Here is a 21,891-nt window from a genome sequence, read left to right as displayed (position 1 = left end):
AATGAAGTTAAAAATCAGGCTTTTTCCACCCTCCGTTAGCATGGATGCCCAAACCAAGGGGTCTGGGTGTGGGGTATACATGCCTGTGATAGTGATAAACACCTGGCCCAGAGAGCACGGGAGTGTGCGTGTGTAAGTGTTCACACCTGTGTCTAGAGAGGGATAAAGGCCGTGGTGCAGCATGGCGAGAGGGCCATGCTAAGAGAGACCAGGTGACCACAGGAGATTGAGAACACCAGAGAGAACAAGAGCACAAAGGTCTGCAAGGGGCTGGAAGGCTCAGTTGCCTGCCTGCCTCCTTCCCAAACCTGACCACCCCCCCAACCCGCACCAGTGCCTGCCTTCGCTCATGCCAGCCTCCCTGCCATGTGTGCCTATGTACCTGGTTCCCTGCTTCAACACCAAGGGCTTGTAAAAGCCTACTGAGGGACTCCAGGACTCTCCGTCTGCCCAAATCGACAGTGAACCTGCCCTGTGCATGCCCTCACTAGAACTATGTTTAGTATTTAATATGTGGTAGGATAGGGCCTGATTCTTCTTTTAAAACTATTTCTTAGCAATTTTTAGACATTCATATTCACATTTAAGTTCTTAATTTTACTGCTTCCGTATGTCAGTGTAGCCCAGGAGCAATTGTTTGACCTTGTCCCTGTGTGCCTGGACCCAGGAACTCCACACCCATCGCTGCCGCATGGGCTACCGGGTGGCTTCTAGACTCGTTTGGTCAGGCAACAGCTGCAGAGGTGCAGGCTGCACCCTCCGTCAGTTGAGCACAGTGCTGCCAAGGCTTTATTGTTCTCCTGTGCCAGTATTCTCTTTCCCCATGTTTCACATGTTGCAGGTAAACCTGAGGTTACCCTCAAAATCTAGGTTCGCATAAATATTCTGTTTTCCCCATTAGGAATTTAGAAGGTAAGCAACATTGCACTGGGGTTAATAAGAAATTGCTTCTTCCTTTCCTGGGCAAGAAAAGAATTTGTTGAAATGGCACTCCACCACTGGAAATGTGAATGTATGCGGTCCAAACTAGCAGTTATTTCTAATAGTGCTTGTCCATCTAAAGCTCATGTAAAGCATGATTGTAGCTGAGTGTTTTAAGCATTTCTCAACTGCCTCACATATCCAGCAAGACAGCAGGATCCCTTTATCTTCCTGCTCTTCACTCCAGCGTGTCCCAAGTTATTTTTTCAGGATGGCCTTGGGATATGGAGCTGATTCTTTATTCTCTCTAATCAAGAGCAAAGCTAACAACTGGGGGTCATTCCAAAGCCATTTGTGAGTTTGGAGATTTTCCCAAATGGATTTATATTGTAAACACCAAAATAGTACCCCCCTCAAATGGATCCAGGCTGCTAAACTTAAAAAAAAAAAATTGCTACGCTGCTCACCTGGATCTAACCCCTAACACTTGTCCATGGTGCAACCCAAATTAGTTTGCATAATACAGAAGCAGTGACCCTTTCACTTCACATCAACCCCTTTTTAGAGTCAGTGTAGGAATCATGTGCCAGTCAGAAGCAGACTTCCAGGTCAGATCCACGTCTGCCAATCACAACTGTGTAAAGTTGAATAAATCGCCCATCCTGGTTCATTGGCTCTCTGTAACATGGGATTAAAAATATTGCCTATCTCTTAGGGTCCCTGTGAAGATGAACTTGGTGCATTAAGTGCTAGAACATGTTGTGAATGCTCTAAAAGTACGGCCAAATAAAGAACTTTGCTGTCCCTTCCCATCACCATCGCCCAGTCTTTGGCATCATGAATCCCAGAATCCTAAGATCCCTGACCTCTGCTTTCTTCCTGAGGGGTAAGCAGGTGAGTGGTGTGGACAGCATGTCAGTTCTCCTTTGAATTACTAGGACTAACCACCACCCACCTTGTTTTTTCCCATTTCTTGAGAATCTCAAAATATTATATTCATGCGTCAAGCGTGCCAAAGATTATAGTTTAACATTTTATAGCCTCTTTGTAAAACTACCGTCTCAATTTTAGAGGAGGCAGTTTTATGACTCCTCTTGATAACCACTTAACTATTAAGACCCAAACAAAGACGAGGAATGGTCAAAGGGCAATCAGGTACTCCCAGCTAGCTCGAGTCCCACTTCTTGAACATTATTCAAATTAGCTCCAGGACTCATAATTCTGTGTTTTCATTTATTGCTGCAGTAAAGTAAATGGTTCTTTTATCCAAATGTTATTTCCTGGCTATTAATTCAGTAGTTATTTTGGATTGTAGCACTCCTTTTTGATTTAGGGATATGATACCTTATAAATATTTAAAAGTTGAAGACTGACACTTGGAGAAATTGACTTTGATTTGTCTTGTTAATATCCTATGGCTACAATTATTATAGATTTGGAGGGTCTTGTCCTATTTTCTACTTAGTAGAAGAGCTGGGGAGCTTGTGGCCCTGTGACAGGACATGTGGCAACAGAAATTTCTCCCCAAGTCTTTCACAGACCAGAGCTCTGCACACCTCAGAACACTACCCTTTATTTCTCTCCAGAAACTGCTATTTTAGTATATGTGCTGCCAAAGCGAGCACTCCAGAAACTGCTATTGAACCTAGAAATTTGTGGATGAAAACTCCATGCTTCTTAAAATAGCTGAAAATGGTCATTCCTGAAAGGTTTGGGATTTTTCTGTCCATCTATAAGTACCAGGCAAAGGTTTATGACAGGGCGCAGGGTGAGCTACAGACTGGTGTGATTTAACCGTGGATCAATCAACCTATAAGAAGGGGAAAGACAAGGTTAATAAAGATGGGTCTTGGTGAACTAGAGGTCATTGTACATTTTTCAATCTTGTGTTATTTCTTTTCTGTTTACATTTCATAATGGAAAAATGCCTATTTTCTTTGATTTTTAAGATAATTAGGTGAATTAAGTTCCTCTGAAGGTAGAAGAGTTCTAATGGCATCAGGGAACACACTTAATAATCTGCAAGACAGGGCCACCTGGTGAGCAGCAAGACTCCTGGCACTTTCTGCTCCTTGGCAACAAGCTGTTAAAGAGGGTTAGGCCTCCTTTGCCGATTCAGAGCCATGCTCCTCTCTTGAGACCACAGTCTTGCGTCTTTTGGCTCAGGGCTTCTACCTTCTTGGGAAAAGGTTTTCTACTTGTATTTGAGTGTGAATTTGAACAAACTGCAGTAAGCACGGGTCATGCTGAGTACCTGGCATTCTCCCTAAGCATCCCCGGAAACAGGTGATGGGAGTAGGAAGTTGTTCTAAAGCCTCCCTGAAAGAAAGAAACATAGTGTCTGCCTCTAAGACTGTGGTACAGCCTGATAAGCAAGGACTGTGTTCTGCAACCATCCCAGGCCGGGTAGGTTCATCATCCGTTCAGGCAGCTTGAGAGAGAAACTTGAAGCCACTGGCATCATCCCCACAGGTTAGTGGGGAAAAAGCCAGCTAGAAGGCAGCAACTTGGGCCCCCTTGCAAATCTCTATATGCTCTTTCCTGATGTTCTCCACTGCACCGTCCTCTGCTGCCCTCAGTCCACCCACTGTCCTGTCATGCTGCTCTTATATGCTCAGTCTCTCGGCTCAGGTATGCCCAGCTACGCACACCCACACCCACACCACCCTGCAGTGCCTGCCGCACACCCACACACACCACACTCCAGTGCCTGCCATCAGGCATGCATACAAGACCACAGGTCCTAATCATAGACACTAATGGCGGGAGGGCAGAAAAAAACTGATAATTTCCATTTACCCTGCAGTCCACTCCCTCAGGGTTTTTCACTGTACAGTCTACACACAGATTTCCCTTGGTGAAATTTTCAGCCATGACTCATAAAAGTAAACAGAATAAAACTGAATATAATCATGTAACAAAAATACAACTAAGCCCAGGCACTAAGGTGTTAGGGCACCAACCTAGGGGCAAAAAGACAAGATTATCAGCACCAGCAGATGATCCATTAAGTCTTCTGCCAAAGGCATGCTCATGAGAGGGGGAACCACTCTATTCACTCTCAGCATTTACCATCACATGCCAGGAGCCATCAGGCTTACTGACCTTCTCCGGCTGTGATCTCAGCCACAAGCCACACACCACATCCAACCCCCAGGATGCACTCAGATTGGCAACACACTCCATACTCTTAGGGGTGATTGCCCAATCCCCAGGGCTGCGCACTGCTGCCATGCAACACTCAGCCTTCATAGCCACCAATGTGACAAGCAGACTCCTGAACTAGAGCCAACCCTTTGCACATACACATGGGTAAGGGACCCATGGATAGCAAACTCCACATGTGGCCTCCGGTCCCCACTCGTCCCCTGCGGACAAGTCCCTTGACCCTCACCCTATTCGGAAGTGAACAGGCCGTTTCCCTGGGCCAGGCTCGGCAGCAGGCAGTCCTCCAGGTGCAGGGCGTGTGTCTGAGGCCCGGAGTTCCCCATAGTCCATCTTATGGGTGTGAACCTCTGGTCTTCTTGCAGTTGCTTCCATAATTCTAACAGATATGCCTTGGCTTCCCGTGTATTTTAGTGCAGTCTACACCTGCTTTCACTAAATCTGTCCACATTTGGGTGCAGGTAACTTTAACAGGTTCTGTGACTTTAAGAGGGTCCCTCGCCCTCTTTGGCATTCTTTCTGGTTCAACAATTACCTGGATTCCCTTCTGAGTCTGAGCCACCAGCTCTGGACTTCACCCAAGCTGGCTATCATTGTGGTGACGCAGTGTATTTGACTTCCCACATAGAGTGCTAGAACCGCCATGAGGGATCCAAATGAGGACGAAGGGGCGCTTTTTACTACCAAATCCTTCCTGCTGTAAAATGCTTTTTGTCAGGACCCTGAGTATTCACATTGAACATGGCCTGCCGCATCCCCAATTCTCAAAGTACCTGCACCAGCTCGGCATACGTCTACCATCTGCTCAGTCTCTGGCACATCTTCTGCATCAGCCTATACTGTCTGTACAGCACCCATTATCCAGTCCAACAGGGTGTGATCGCCCTGGCCACATCGCCAGCTGTTCTGCAGCCTCAGTCTCAACAATGGATGCAAGGTCACTGTGGCCAGTCTCTATCTCTTGTGCTGTGCAAATAAGCCCATCCACCCCCAGGTTCCACAAATGCAGCATCCAGGCTATGAAGGTTCTTCTGGTTTCTGACAGAACTGTTTGCCCAAGTCCACCAGTTCCTCCTGGGTGTATGGTCGCTACATAGTAAATTCCATCATTTGTGGTGGTCCAGCAGCCTGACGCCTGGGGCTGGGGGCCGCGGTTGCTTCATTTTCTGAGTTACCACCAGGTGAGCGCAGAGCACTGGGCCAGCCTCCTCCTCCAATTCAGAGGAATCTGGTCTCTCCAGAGTGGTGGGTTGGTTTCTCCAGATCTGTTCCTCCAGAATCCTCAAACGTTGTCGCAGTTCCCACGTCTCATCCTGCAGCTGCAGGACCCTGCATCGTTCTGCCTAGACTCTCGCTGAGCCATGCTCCTGCCGCCTCACAGGCACTATATCCAAGGTCTCTTCTATTCTGCACAGGGCCTCTTCCAACCACAACAAGGATCCATCTACTCCTGGCCATTCCTGGGGAGGTGCCCACTGGGAGATGGCCACCGAGTACCATCTGCCCATGGTCGGCCACCCCACAATCCCTCCCCAGGTTTCAAAGGGCTCCATACGGTCTGCATTGAACCACCTGCCATCAACACCATTTGTTCTGCAACCCTCCCAGGCTGGGTAGGTTCATCATCGGTTCAGGCAGCTTGAAAAAGAAACTTGGAGCCCTTGGCATCATCCCCACAGGTTAGGGGAAACAAGCCAGTTGAGACAGCAACTTGGGCCCCCCCACCCCGGCCCTGCAAATTTCTGTACTCTCCATTGCGCTCGACCGCTTCTTCACCACACTATCCTCTACCTCCCCCGCCATCCTCTGAGCCTTATAGGCTCAGTCTCTCAGCTCAGGTGTGGCCACTTACGCACGCCCACACCACACTCCAGTGCCGGCCATCAGGCATGCAAATAAGACCACAGATGTGGATCATAAATGCTAATGGTGGGAGGGCAGAGAAACCTGGTAACTTCTATTTACCCTAAAGTCAGCAGAAACACAAAGCACACAAGGGCATGAAAAGAGAAAGAGGTTTGCCTAGACACAGACACAAAGGGGCAAAAGACTCAAAGCTGGCTTACCTCTGGACAAAGAAAGCATGATTTAATAAAGATCATCTCTATTATGTTTTTGGATAACAGTGGTATACTAACACCTTTATTTCTTTTGTTCCTTCCCAAGCCACACTAAAGCAACAATAGATATTTTTAAGCCATAAATTTGAAAGCTAGAAAACCAAATGAATGAGTATTAAGTAATTTATCACTCCCAAGGAGGCAAACTAAGACATCCATGGGAATAGCTGAGAAACAAACACATTTATACCACAGACTCCTCCCCTCAAATAGCTCATCTACTGGTTTATTATTCGTACCTTTGAAGTGGGGGTATAGATGGGGTTATAAACAGGAAAGTGGAAAATCTAAGAAGCAGTTAGCCCTCCAGACCTTTATCTCACCTCTCTACTCTGTAAAGACTGGAAGCTTATCTTCAGACATGGAACAGAGCTTGAGGGGAGGAACACAGGCTGAAAAATGAATAGTGACCACTTATGAGGTTCCTCCTCCAGTCCCTTCCCCATCAGGCTCCACGCAGAAGATTTTCCATTCAGAAGATCACCCTACAGCTAGGAAAACCTCTAATCCTCCAAAGTCTCTAATATATTAAAACGAGTCATTGAAGAAAAAGCTTATTAAGAGACTAAACTATCAATGGATAAACAGACAAAGAAAATATGGCATACATATACTATGGAATATTATTCAGTCTTGAAAAAAAGAAGGAATATTGTCATATGATATGCATCAACCTTTGAGACACAAGATGCCAACTGAAGTAAACTAATCACAGAAAGACAAACACTACATGATTCTGCTTGTAGGCACCATCTATAGTAGTCAAACACCTAAACACAGAAAGTCCTGGTGGCCAGGACCTGGGAGGAACAGGAAATAGGTGGTTGCTGTTCACAGGGTAGGGAATCTCAGTCATAAAATAGGAAAACTTTCTAGATAGCTATGGTATAGCAGGGTATATATAATTAACAATACTGTATTGTATTCCTGAATATTAAGAGGATAAATTTGTTTTTTTTTTATTATTAACTGAATAATAAGCTTTTATTTTTATTTTTTTATAAATTTTATTGTTATATTCCCCATACAATTGCAGCCCCCCCATTCTGACCCCAATCCCTCCCCTCCCACCCCCGCCCCCCTAAAAGTGTCTCTGGTTCATAGTTTTTTGTTGATTTTGATTTTCACTTTCTTATAGTTATTCATTTTCCTGGTCCCTTATTTAAGTTTTCTAGATTCCTGCTATGAGTGAGACCATCCGGTATTTTTCTTTTTCTTTTTGGCTTATTTCGCTGAGCGTGATCCCTTCCAGCGCCATCCATGTTGCTGCAAATTGCATGTGTTTATCTTTTTTGAATGCTGAGTAATATTCCATGGTATATATGTACCACATCTTCTTGATCCAGTCATCTATTTTTGGGCATTTGGGTTGTTTCCAAAGCTTAGCTATTGTAAACAGTGCTGCTATAAACATAGGGGTGCAGGTGTTCTTTGGAATTGATGTTTCTGTGTCCTTTGGGTAAATACCTAGGAGTGGAATTGCTGGATCATATGGAAGCTCTATGTTTAGCAGGTCCAGAAATCTCCACACAGCTTTCCACAGTGGTTGGACCAGTTTGCACTCCCACCAACAGTGCAGAAGAGTTCCTTTTTCTCCACACCCTCGCCAACATTTGTTGTTGCTAGTTTTTTTAATATGTGCCATTCTCACTGGTGTAAGATGGTATCTCATGGTAGTTTTGATTTGCATTTCCCTGATGACAAGTGATGTTGAACATTTTTTCATATGCCTGTTGGCCATTTGCATTTCCTCTTCAGAGAAGTTTCTTTTTAGCTCTTCTGCCCATTTTTTGACTGGATTATTTTCTTTGTTGTTGTTGAGTCTCATCAGCTCTTTGCAGATTTTTGTGATCAGTCCTTTATCATTAGTGTTGGGTGCAAAAATTTTCTCCCAGTTGGTGGGGTTTCTTAAGAGGATAAATTTGTATTACTAGAAAGAGAGAGAGAGAAGGTGTGACTATAATAAAGTGAAGGAAGCTAAGTAAACTATAAAGGGAGCAGGATTATCATTAACATCCTTAGGGAAGATATAACATCCAGGAAATAAAATTAAGATACTATTAAAAAAATAAAAAGGAATACCATAAAACTAAAGAAAAACTCTCAGAAATGAAAACTATGACTCTAATGTCTTAAAAATGAGAAGATATTCTCTAGAAAATAAATCAAAAAGAAAAAATAAATAAAATATAGGAGGGAAATAAAAGGAAAACCACTCCAAAGATCAAATAAAGGGAATTCCAGAAAAATAAGAGTGAAATAAACCATTGGAAAGTATATTTTAAATTTTTTCTGGAATTAAAGGACATGATTTGCCAAGTTAAAGGGCTCACATAGTACTTTATGAATGCAAACAAATTCACATCTAGGTACATTTCCATAGCATTTCAGAACTGTGGAAGCAAAAGGATTCTACAAAAGCTGGAGAGGAGGGGAATTTGTCTTCAAATGATAAATACTCAGAAGAATTTCTCAAACGTTTGCCTTCACAATTTAATGGAATGATTTCCAAGCTAGAAAACTGTAGCTCAGCTCTCACTCAAATGTGACAATGATTTGAAGATGTTTCAGACAGGCAGAGTCACAGATTTGTCTACCACATACCTGTTCTTGGGATGCTATTGGAGGATGTATCTTGCCATCATGAGAAGAGGAACCAGAAAAGAGAAAAATGTGTGGCTATGTAGGCAAAAGAGAGGTGAAGGCACCCCAGAATTACGGTGAAGGCACCTCTAGGATGAACTTTCCAGATTCCCATTCCAGATTCCGGAAGTTGAGAAAATTTCCATGAAATTGATGGAATACCCAAAGCATCTGGACATTTTCAGATGAGTGTAGCTAATTGGTGGAGAGATTCAGGTTGTATTAATAATAAGTACATGGAAAAATAATCACCCATTAAAGACAATTATTAGCTCGCAATACAAAATGCTGTCAAGGGAAGGAAATGTAATCATAGTAAATTGTGTCTTAGCTATGAATATCTTTTCTCTATCTTCATGATAATGTAGTCCCTGAATGTCTCTGAGCAAAATTAATATATTTTCATTTCGGTGAGTGAGGATTGTTAGTGTGTGAGGCAGCAGAGGGTGACAGATACAGTGTAAGGCAAGTTAGATAATGCTTAAGACAAAATAATCAAGAAATAAAATTATAAGTAACTTACTCTGCCATATACAAAATGAAATTACCTAGATGATTTGAAAGTGGTTGCCCCGGGGTGAGGGAAAGTACTGGTACCAGAAGAGCTCTGTGTGTGTATGTGTGTGGGCATCCATTTGTGTATAACTAGCCTTGCAGACCTAATTTACTCTTAAAACTATACATGCTGCTATATGTGTGTATAACTTTGATTTTTAAATATTATTTAAGTAAAAAAAAATTAAGAAAGTGCTTACTTAGCATGAGGCCAGGAACATATAGGCCCAAGACCACTTACACCACCATGTTTGAATTTCACAAGCCTTACCCTTTTAATTTCAAGGAACTAGGTTCTTCAAACATGTTAATATATCAGAATGATTTACTGAAGGATAAGCTGATTAACTTTTTAGTGAAAATAATCTTAAGAATAAAAGGTAAACTGTCCTGTAATTTATGTATTTGTTCAATTTTTTTTCCATGTTGTGAGGAATAAGCAGTGATCAGATCAGATTTTAACTGAGAGATGTATATGGTTGTGGGAAGCATGGAGTTGGGGAGGATTCATTATATGGTTTCAGGATTGCTTAAAGTGATCAGAGTGGATTTAATTGCTCAAAGTAGTCCCCATGTATAAATTACCCCTTGGGTAATTTACAGCCTGAAAATAGATTAGGAATAGGAATACAGAACAGTCTCTGAAAGCATAAAGATGATCCCCTCACCAAGCGTGGTCCAAAGAATATAGTAAACCCAGTGAAACCAGATTTCTAACGAGTTTTTCTTCCCTTTAAGTTTGTGTGGAGCAACTGATTGAGAGCTGCCTAGCATGAGTGTTTGGAAAACCCTGAATATGTATGAAGTATATTGTGATTACATCGTCATGTTTATATAGAATGAAGCTAAACAGTGCTGCAAATTCATTCCTTCACTGAAACATATGCTTATGCTAACCCTCCAAACATCTCTGTTTTATTAGGAAAAACATATTTTGCACCAGAAATGTGCTGTCTGATCCTTTCCATCCTTCTGAATACACAGAACACTTGCGTAACAAAGAGCATGTGCACAGCTACAGGATATAAGGATACAAGAACAAGGCAAAATGGTGTATCCCCATGTCCTTCTCCTGAATAGCAGCAATTAAAATTCACAGCTGCTGGCTGCCAGATGTTTCTTGCATTTAGTGCTTTGTAATGTGCATCAGAATATATTGTATGACTGCGGTTTCAGTCAACTAGACAGCTTTGTATTCTAAATTCTGCAGACTAGATCTAGTGTGTATATTTTTTCTTCAGATTAGCTTCCCTCCCCATTCCCCCCACCCCCCTTCATTTGCTTGGGGCATTTGCAGTTCAGAAACAAAAGACATTTCCAGCTCAGAGTTTAGCTGTATCAGAGTTTAAGTGCAGGTCAGGTCTGATTTATGTGGCACGTCTGATAAGCAGGAGGAGAGCTGGTGAACTTGGCTTGACTTACGTCTTCTGCTTCTATAGGCAGCCACCATCCCTCTGGTGTCAGAACTTGCCATCGATAACATACATTTTGATAACTTTTCTCTGGACGTTGATGCCATGATCACGGCTGCTCTTCGGATGTTCATGGAGCTGGGGATGGTACAGAAATTTAAAATTGACTATGAGGTGAGGTATTCTGTAGTGTGTGACCCCACGAAGGCACCTGGGACAATGTGGGGGCCATGCTGAGCTTCAGGTTTCCCAAATGCAAGCCAGGGGGAGATCATCCCTGCACACCTGGGGGATATAGCAAGAGTCACATGAGAGGTCGGGGGAAGGACGCTGGTCACTGAGGGAGACTTAAACTAAGGCCTGTTTTTGAGAATGGCCCATTGGACACACTCCCACCGCCTGACGCACCACCTTTCCCTTCCCGTTTCAGACACTGTGTCGGTGGCTTTTGACAGTGAGGAAAAACTACCGGATGGTGCTGTACCACAACTGGAGACACGCCTTCAACGTGTGCCAGCTGATGTTTGCGATGCTGACCGTAAGTGTCAGTGGCGGTGGAAGTTCATCTGTCACTCTTGTGGCCCTCCAGGCTTTCTCCTTCACATTTCCATTTTTCTGACAAATTTTTACGTGATTTACTTTATGTTGGAACTTACCTGCCCTGCTTATGGGAGTATATATTTCACAACCATTTCTCAGCTTTAAAGCTGTAAAATCGCTGGCATTTTGAAGTAGCGGAAGCCTTGGAATGACAGCTTGAAACTCTTTTCAATGTTTTATCTTGGGAAACAGTTTTTTTTTTAGAAAAGAAATATGTGGATTCTCAATGTAATCCTTTTGCAGAGGATATGCGGAAACAGAACAAAGAGGTCACTGGGTAAGACTGACTAGGAAAGCCACAGTAGGGACCTGTGAACATTATCCATAGGAACACAGAAATCCTCAGGCCATGATCCCAGGGAGAATGCCCCTGGAGGCTAAGGGAAGGAGTAAATGCTCCCAGGGATTAGGGGTACACTAGGTTTAACCTCTCTGCACTCAGGACAGGTGGCCAGTTTGGTTTATGGAGACAGCAAGACCAGGGGCCAGCAGCCAGTGGTAAACCTTGGAATTTAATCTAAACACAAATGATTGTGACAAAGACTGAAACAAAATCCTCTATTCATCTCCATTTGCTGTCAAGAAATATGGCTTGTTTTGGCCTTATTTCCACTTATCTTGTTAAACTATCATGAAGTAAAATGTTTTCTGATTAAAATATGCTGGTTTCTTTGGCCTGATGGTTATATATACATAAATATGTACACACATATACACACATGTGTATGTGTATAAACATATTTACCATATAAAAAACCACAAGTGTTGGACTTTCATAATATAAATCTAAATACTTTACATCTTTGCACCCAGATTGAAATTTAAACCCAAATAGCTGACTTCAAATGACATATTTCAGTCCAAATGAACAAAGACTTTTTTGCTCCTTTGAAATGCTCTGTCCCTTTCTCTGCCTATTAAAATATTACTCATCCTTTAAGGCACTGATCTAATGCCAGTTTTTCTGCAGTTTCCCCCCCTTCTCCCCAAGCATCAATAATTACTTCTTTCTCTGCACTGTGTCTGGCCAACACGTCTTTCTCTCTGCTGTGTATTTTAAGTCACAGATCTCTGATGCTCCTATAAAGCAAGCAGCTCAAGGCTGAAGAGATTATCTCTTATCTTTCAGCAACATTCACTGATTTGCTCAACATCTCCTTACTGGGGGGCCTCACCAGCAGCTTGCCCTCTATCATCCACGTGGTAGGTTTTCAACAAATGTTTGCTGGCTTGGCCTGCACTTAAAGGTGCACATAGCATAAGGAGATGGAACCGAAGTGTCTTCTCTGTTATACTTGGGAGCTGGCTGTTTGGGTCCCCAGCCCCTTAGGGAGCAAGCCGGCTGATATGGCCAGCTTGTAACATACCCCATGAAAGCAGCCAGCCAGTCAAGTGAGGAAGGAAGATGCTTTGAGTTATAACACTTGATTATTCAAGTGCCAACACTGCTTGAAAATAATCACTTTCATTTTGCTTTTCCTTATCAGATCTCAGGAGATAAGAAATAATTTTCTGTGTACAGAGTCCCTGTGTCTGACTCAAAGAGGACATTAAATAAACAAATTACTAACCTATTGTTTTGGAAAACCTATGGATTTATAGTGAATTACTAAAACAGGGAAGCAGGAATCTTGCCCAAGAAAGGAGAAGGGAATGACCATGATTTATGGATAGAGCTTTCAAAGACAGAGACAGACTTTCATGACAGACCTTAAAATAGTTGGGGTAGGGGAACCGACAAGAGCATTGGGTTTGGGATGGACACTTAGGGGTCAAGAAAATACATTCCTAGTTTTCTTCAATAAATGTTTCCATAGTTCAGACAATCTTGATCCTTTTCAAGAAAATAAAGACAGCAGAACTCCCAAACTGTGTCACCACAATGGGGTTCTGATACAGTGGTTATTTTTGCAACTGCTCAGCAACCTTAAAGAGTGTCACTGCTAGAGAAGGTATGGGTTTTGTTTTTGTGTTAATGCCAGTGCAAAAAGAGGAGAGAGTTCGCCATTAAAATCCTCTTTGGGTGGGTGGGTGGGGGGAGGCAAGGGATTGTGAAATATAAACATTTCTTCGGAAAGAATATATTAGTGATTGTTTTTCTTCCTTGCATTGAATTGAGTAGCCACATCTGGAAAAGAAATTACTATTTGCCCATTAAGTTTTGCTGAACTTGACTAAGTGTTCCAATAGGTTAAAATGTCAACTTTTGTTGGTCCCTTACATAGGCAGTCTGTTCTCCAATTTGACCCTGGACAATCTATTTAATCAGAATGTTTAAACTAAGAAATAATTATAGAGAGGGGCCTCCCTGGTGGCACAAGGACACTATCAAACTATTGCCAGCTACTGAGGCATGATTTCGATCCCCAACCTGGGAACTAACCCACATGGGGCAGCAGACTTCTCCTATCCCACTCGCTGCTCCCCTCAGCAGTGTATTTCAGTAGACCCACCTGTTCTGCTCCCCACTCTTGTCTCTGGTGAATTCTCTCACCCCCCACACCTCTGGCCTACACTCCAGCTCTTGTATGTATGCATAAATAAATAATTAAAAGAAATAATTATAGAGAAAAAAAAGATTGCTTGATCAGTGAAGAAAAAATTAATTTCTCTTCAATTCTAATTTCTGGAATACTTCCTCTGCCTATAGCAAAATGATAATCTCCTTATTTCCATGAATGGCACTAATGCTTCAGGCACTCCTGAAAGCTGGAAGGGTCTTTCACTACTTTTTTCTCATCAGTGATTATATTTTCATTCCAGGGATCTCATATTCCATCTATGTATATTGAGAGGGAAATTCTCTATTAATCTGAAAAATAAAATTCTCTATTAATCTGAAAAATAAAAACACTGTCTACCAACCCCTAGATTCAGCCTGAGTCACAAAGCCCAGAAAGCATGACCGCACATGTGTGCTGAATTTTCCTCTAGATGGCGCTCCAAGGCAAAGTTTACCAGCCAGTTGCCAGGAAAGGCAGAAAACCAAAAGCGACCTTCCCTGAAGTGTTTTTCTTCTAGGACAGGAGATACTGAGGCACACACCCCCACATTCTTTTCTTGAGAAAGGCGTCGTTCAAGGGTGTCTTGGTGGTGGGAATTTTATGGGGACAACACCTGAGAGGAGAAATCAAACATTGTAAAAAAAAAATAACGACGTAAAAATTTATACATGTTTTTAAAACAAGGACATCAACAAAGTCAGAAAGAGCCCCTTTATCAGGATGGCCCAGCGATCTTTACCTCTTTGCCCACTGAGCTGTTCCATGAATAATACAGCACCCTCTGTGTGACCTTACATCTGTGGGTTTGTATTTTTCTAAGTCCATTGTCTCTGGGAATGGAAAGAGGCATAGTTCTGTGTCACTGCTGAGCAAATTATGACACCCGTGTAACAGGACAGCAAATTATATACATATCAGCTTCCTAACCTTTAACTATAAAATCATGTCCAACACAGAAAATAAGTTTATTGACCGGGAATTATATATGCAGAATTGTCCAACCACAAGTCTAGGTAACAAAGCAGTTTTGTTTCTCTACAAATAATAATTTTTTTAAAAATGAACTGCTTTGTAGGCTAGGCAATTTAATATAAAATGGCGGAAATTTAGTTCACTAGAAACCCTGTTAATGACTTACTAATTTATTCCATGCTTCTGGCCTGAAACTCCATTTTCTTTTTAAATGAAAGCTTCACTACTCTTTGCTTCTAAAGACATCTTTAGGTAGTTAAAACTTACCAAATATTTTGAATTTACTGAATAAACACAGTACATTAGATTAGTTACTACTGTGGTTAAAACAAGGGAAAAACCTGCAGCTCGAGACTAATTATACAAATTCTCTTTACTTATGGAAGCTTGTAGAATAAATACTCTGTCAAGTACATACATAATGAGAGATAACAAACACATTTCCTATATTCACAATGTAGATCTAATAAAGGAAACCACCACGCTTTTGTTTGTATTCTGCAAAATAAAAGGCAGGGAGAGGGGCCAAGGTTGCAGAGACATTTTTCGGTTTTATAAATGATGTATGAGCTCTGACAGATTTTTCCAGGGGGAAAAAAAGGTTTCCTTAAGAGTCAGTATTCTTTACTATCCCATAAATGTACTCATTAGCACTTTGGGCCATACCCTCCATGCTGTAGGGCTCAATAAAGATTCATTGAATGAGTGGATTTAGTTTAGGGTAATATTATTCGTGGAACCAGGTTGCACAGGGTCCAGTTTAAAAAAAAAAAAGCAACTGTAAGATGATGAACAACTATCTCTGCTAGAAATCTTGTTCTTTCTTCATATCACACTAAGGTTCAGCTAGGGTTCATATAGAATATTATGATCTTGCAGAATTCACTGGATATGAAAAGAGAAGAGCACATGATCACATTAAAATTTATGGTGGTGCTGGCAGCGTGGCGCTGGTGGGGAATTGCAGTTAAACACTAATAATAACCAAGTATCACAGCTAACACATTGACACCCCCTGACATTTACTGGGGTTTCTTAAATCTTAAATGTGGAGGAATCGTGTTTAAGTCCATATTTGTGTTGTCAACAAGGTTATTTTCAGAGATAAGCAAAGTCATTTTATTGATAATTCAAACTAGAGAGCAGAAGGGAAGTTTAGGGAGAAAAATCCATCCTATTCACCAGTTTGAGGATAATGTGCTGTCCACTGCCTGCCATTTGCAGGGAAGTCCTTGATTTTTGAAGCAGAAAATGTCTTCTGGAAGGATCTTTAACAGCACAATAAGAACTCCCCACCTCCCTTCAAAAGGGGCAGAACCAATTGAATTTTTTAAAAACATATTTTTGCTCAATAACCAGAATCCTAACTTCAATAGAAATTGATTTCTTTGTAAATTATAACATTGGAAGATACAAAGAGATCATATTCTGTTCTGTAACTGACTATAATAAAGTAACAAACAATCATACTTGTAATCCTTAAAACATGTTATATTACATTTCCTTGTCAATATTAAGTAGTAATTAGTTGTACTTATTTTAAAATAAATGGCAGCACTGTCTTAATACAATAAAATCTGCACATTAGAAAAACCAATTCTTTAATTTTCATGTAGGTTAGCTTGATTTACAGTGTAACTTCAAAAATGGCATTTTTAATTTAGGAAAGGAGTGATTTTTATTCTTTTTGTAAAATATCAGCATTGGGCTTCATAAATTAACTTTGGAGCTAATCAGTTTGAATACCATGTCTAAATTACATTTAAGACTCCTGCCTTTTAATTATTTAGGAAGGTTTCTATTTTTATTCTCTCTGACTACATCTCAGATCTGCAATTAGGAACGCCATGCTTCTAGTTGACATTCCCTTTATCCACATTTACTTTATAAAAGGAAAAAAGGCAAAGCCACACATAATTAAGAACCTGGAGTGCTAATAACCAAACATCCAATTGGGCAGAAGGATAATCCAATCCATTTCCTCACACAGGAGAGTAACCTCCATAACTCACTTTAAGCGCTGCCATTCATGAGTTATGGGTCATTCCCTTTCTAGTGAAAATAAATTCTCCCACACCATCAGCCCGAGCTGGGTGTTTTTCTTAGGACATGTAAATTGTAAAAGCGTTCGAACATAAGCATGTCCAGCATTTCAGGGAAAGTAAGCTCTTGCTCAGGGACATAGGCTTGTAAGAAAACCTAAGTGGTTTCAGGGCTGGGGCTGCATAGTTACAATATAGGATTTTTGATTAAAGTAAATTTATTCTTGAGATTTTTATGGTGTTGGTAAACTGCTTAACCTGTCGCTTTGTGTTTTATGACGCCAGCCAAATCTTCCAGGTCAGGGAGACCCAGCAGCAGAGCGGGTGTCCTTTTTCACAGCCTCCATTTTCCGCCCTTTATGACTTAGCAGTAGCGCTTTTTGAGGGTCTGAAAACTGGCACCAAAATGTATTAAGTTGGGTGCTTTAAAAAGTTTTCATTTTTCATGCATCTCATGTCTAATTTTGCTCAGAGCCAATAAATATTTGGGGAAGCTTTGAAAAGATCTCATGTATTTGAAATTCATCAACCAACCAACTGGACCTTGCCTGGTACTCGGAGAAGTCTGCATAATTAATGTTCACCAAGTGATCTGCTTCCTCTTTTGTGCTCACAAACCACAGATTACAGTATATTCAGTTCACTAGCAATGTACCATAAAATGTAAACTGTGTACCTAAACATGAGCAAAACATGCTTTGTAATTAAAAAAATCATAAAGAAAATATATTTTTTATAAAAATGGTACTAAAAAATATTTTTTATTTATTTGTCCATCATTTACATATCTATATAGCTTGAAGGTACCTTTTCACACTTCAAATATGAAAGAATATATATGTATTTCTTAGTGTTGAAATCCTTATGAATCAAGTACTTTTGTTTCTTTTTGAAATACAGTATGTCTGCTATACAGAGATAGCTGTGTTTACTGTATTAAGTAAATTAAGGTAAAAACCTTAATTTTTCTGTTTGATTAAGATCTCTTCTTGGAAAATTTCCTTATACCAATTGTGTATCTTTTTGTGCATTTTATCAAAATGTGAATGCAGAGATACATGATGGGTTTTTATTTGACCACATCAGGACTTCTTGAGAATGAAACAGTATTGACAGATGACAGGTTTGCTTTGAAATACTCCAGCAAACAAACTACAAACAAAACAATGCATGTGAAGAGAGATGAAACAAGACTAGCCAAACATGGACTCCTATTGAGAAGTTAAGTAAAGAGTACATAAGGGATTCATTACAGTCTATTTTTTGTATGCTTTTCGCTTTCCAAAATAAACAATTTTTTGTTTTGAAAAGTAGGTTGAAAATCAAGCCCTGGAAATATTAAGTAAGATTACTTAAAATCAACCCATTTTTCTCTCTCCTTCGAACTTTTACCCAACATATTTAATTTTATCAGATACACACTTTTGCTGCTTTGCCTTTCTGAAACTTACACAGCAAGCATTTGCAAAATTTTCTGAGGTTGAGAGTCAAGGAATGCCCAAAACATAACTAGGAGCTTATTATTTGGTTAAAAGTGCCTTCAGAAGCCTCTGATTATAAAAGAAAGTATTTTCATGTTCAAAGTCTGCCAATTCTAAATTTTGTAAGGAAAGGCTCATTGTGGGCCTAAATCAATATTTAATTAGGGCCAAATCAATATTTGGTCATATCATCTTGAGAAGAAAGAGAAGCAAATTTGATCAAAACTATCCCATTTCTGTGGATAATTAAATAAACTACAACCAGTTTGTGTTGCACTGCATGCTTTGATGAAGGAGACCTGTGAGCACTGTGCTGATGTTGTTGGTCCCTAAACAGTTGGAAACGTTCTAGTCTCTGGACTTCAGAAGAGACTGAAGTCCCTTTTTCCAGCTCAGTAGATTAAAATACTGGCAGAGGGCCTCCCTGGTGGCTTAGCGGTTAAGTCTCAGCACTGTCATGCTATCACCACTGTGTCCTGATCCCTAGCCAGGATGCTGACCCACATGGCACAGCAGACCTCTCCCATCTCCCCCACTGCTCCCCTCAGCAGTAGATGTGCCTCTTCTGCTCCCCACTCTGTCTCTAGTGCACCTCTGGCCAATACCCCAGTTCTTGTATGCATGAATAAAACAATAATAAAATAAAATATTGGCAGAAAAACATTAACAATAGGAAGTGTAACCATTTACTCTAGTTGCTATGGTTTGTCCACAAGAGAGTTTTTTCTGCAGTAGATGATTATGGTTGTGAATATCATTTCTCCTTCCTTTTATGTTTTCATCACACATTATCTCTGGTGGGAAAAGATAGGGTCCTTTTTAAAAAGAAAACAGGATATGGAATCAAGTACTAATATAAATTTATTCACGAGTACTCTTGATAAACAACTGAAAACTGCTTCCAACTTAAAGCTTGAGAAAATCCTCTGCCTAAAATCATTGCTTGGGAGCATATGGAATATTTTGATATCCCTCAGCCTGCCCCTAGGATGCATGGCGAGAGGTGGCCATTCTATCTTGAAGCATAAAAAGTAGTCTCCCAAGGAAGCATGCTGGTCTCCAAGGAAGCATATAATACATGGAAGCCCAAATGTGTACTTTAACAATTCTCTTACCACTTGATCTACCCACAAATGTTGAAATGGGAGGGGATTCAAGATAACCTTCTTATAAAACCTTCATCTTTGCTTGGAGATATAAGTTTCATGCATAGGCAAGGTACCTCATATAAAGGATGGACTAGCTTAGCCAGGCCAGTCATCAACATTGCATTTTGAGGCATTTTTCAGAAGGCATGAGCATCCTGTATGTGGCATTTACAGAGAAACCCTCAAGGAGCACTGTTTGGTTAAAGTGAATTTGATATTAACAATCAAAGACCCCAGGCAGTGACCCCTGGAATTCTTTGCTTATCAAAAATCAAGAAATACCAGAAGTTAAATGTTTCATTTGTAAATGCTGCCTTTTAGCCCCAAGCTCACACCACTTCCAAGCTGAGGTCATCAATAGATCAGTTGAGGAATGATGACATAGATTAGGGACATGGCATGCTGATTCTTTTAGAAGAAGAACTTGTTTGAGAAACTATATTCTTTAAACCTGCCTCACAATGATTTGAACAGTACTCTTTGCTTTTCTTATCCAGAAGAGAGAAAAGATAAAGAGGTGGCAGAAAGACTATAAAAATCCATCATGGACTCTCTTCAATGTTAGCCAGTCCACCAAGGGCTCCGCTTCAGTGCCTGGCTATCAGCATCCACAGAGGAGAAATCAGAGCCAAGAACCTTGGGTTTGGGCTTTCTGTGACCATTATGAATATCCAGTACTGGAATGTCATTAGATTTCATCCCTCTTAGTCTGCCAACTTTTAGATCTCAGAGTCAATAGGATAAACTCAGGAAATTCTTCCTTATTCAGTATGGCTGACAGCTGAGTTCAGAATGCAGTGTGAAGGCAGGATTTCTGGCATCACATTTGCAGCTCCCTGTGCCAGGGCTGTGCACATTGATAAGGGGTGTGCACTCCACGATGCACATTCTCCAGAAACAAAGTGAGAGCAGGTGACCCTTCCCACTATCACTTTCTTCCACGGGCTCAATCAGTGTTGTGATAGTTCACTAGAAAGTTTGCTCCACGACACTATTCTGATTGTACAGGATGTGACCTGACTGACTATACATCCAACAAAGACAAGGATCATGCCTGCCCTCCTCAGTCTGTCCTAGTGCTTGGAAGGAGTAAAATGTCTTATAAATATCTGCATAAACGAACAAATGGACCCCTTTTAGGATGTCACCATTTTATTCCAAGCTAGGACAATTTGATGAAACATAGTTCTGTTCTTAAAATAAAAAAGGAATGTATGCATACATGAAGTAGATTTATTCTAGTGAATAAATGTTCTTATGGAAATTTTGGACACAGGAAAGTATTTGAGTGACATGTGATTCCACTATCGGTAATATTTTGATATACATCCTGATGGTCCTTTTTCATACATATATAAAGGCATTTTATAAGTTGGGGATGTTACATATAAAACAAGATATTTTTCTTTTCTGTCTAAGCTTCATTCGTATGATCTGTTGCATCTTGAGCCATGTCTAGGTAACTCTTCAAGAATAACATCAGTCATGGAATAAAGCACACACCACGTGATTCTCTAAAGCACGATTTTTTGATACACTATCATCACAAAAATATTAAAAGCTGCACACCCTTAACTTAGTGAGACAGAATAACACAATGGGTAAGAACACAAGAGCCAGGTCAAGGGAGATCTAATCCCACCTCTGTTACAGTTTAGCCACATAATTTCTACCTCGATAGAATATCTATGCAATGAAAAAGATGAGAACATTCTCTCCCTCTTAGGTTTCTTGTGAGGATTAAATGAGTTCATGTATTTGAAGTATTTACAGCAGCATCTGACTGTAGCCCTATACAAATTCTATACAAGTGTTAACTATCATTAGTATTATCCCAAGCCTCTTTTCTTAGCTATATTAATTGCCTGGTACATAATAAGCACCTAAAAACATTTGTAAAGATGAATGAAATCTCTATAGTACCATCTAGTGTTGATATTATGGCCTGGTTCTGTTTGTTTATACTTTTTCTGATTCTTTAGAGCCACAAAGCAATAGTCATTTTTCTCTTAACTGTGATACACTTTTGTTCACCGGTATCATACAAAATCTGCTTTGAAATGGGGACTCATCATAGCTGGTTTAATTTGGGGGGAGGTCACTCTGGTTTAAATTTTATGTTGACTAAAAGACAGGAAATTGCTGGGTAGTCCTGGAGACCCCACAATAAATCGTACTGCTTTGGCTCTTTGGAGCCTCAGTGATCACACACCATGGGGGTTGGGGGTAGCTATATCCCAGGATGTATTTTAGCACAATGCAGGACTGTCATGGGAGGCCGCTGGGAGTGTGGTCACAGGCTTTTCTGGAGAGGGTGATGTGGGAACT

At 40.8% G+C, this 21,891-nt stretch overlaps 1 protein-coding gene across 1 annotated transcript in view; it reads left to right on the top strand.

Moving 5' to 3' along the window:
* PDE11A (phosphodiesterase 11A) overlaps window positions 1–21,891 on the top strand; it is a gene marked incomplete at its 3' end in the record, with an annotated part of 328,181 nt that overhangs the window by 224,589 nt on the left and 81,701 nt on the right. Inside the window, exons 11-12 of the mRNA XM_084238078.1 lie at window positions 10,844–10,990; window positions 11,247–11,354. Coding sequence (XP_084094204.1) covers window positions 10,844–10,990; window positions 11,247–11,354 — 255 coding nt within the window. The remainder of the gene's footprint in view (window positions 1–10,843; window positions 10,991–11,246; window positions 11,355–21,891) is intronic.

Source organism: Talpa europaea (genome assembly GCF_964194135.1).
Source record: "Talpa europaea genome assembly, chromosome: 1".
Taxonomy (NCBI): Eukaryota; Metazoa; Chordata; class Mammalia; order Eulipotyphla; family Talpidae; genus Talpa; species Talpa europaea.
Note: the sequence above shows the minus strand (reverse complement) of the source record. Positions and strands in the feature narration are given on the sequence as shown.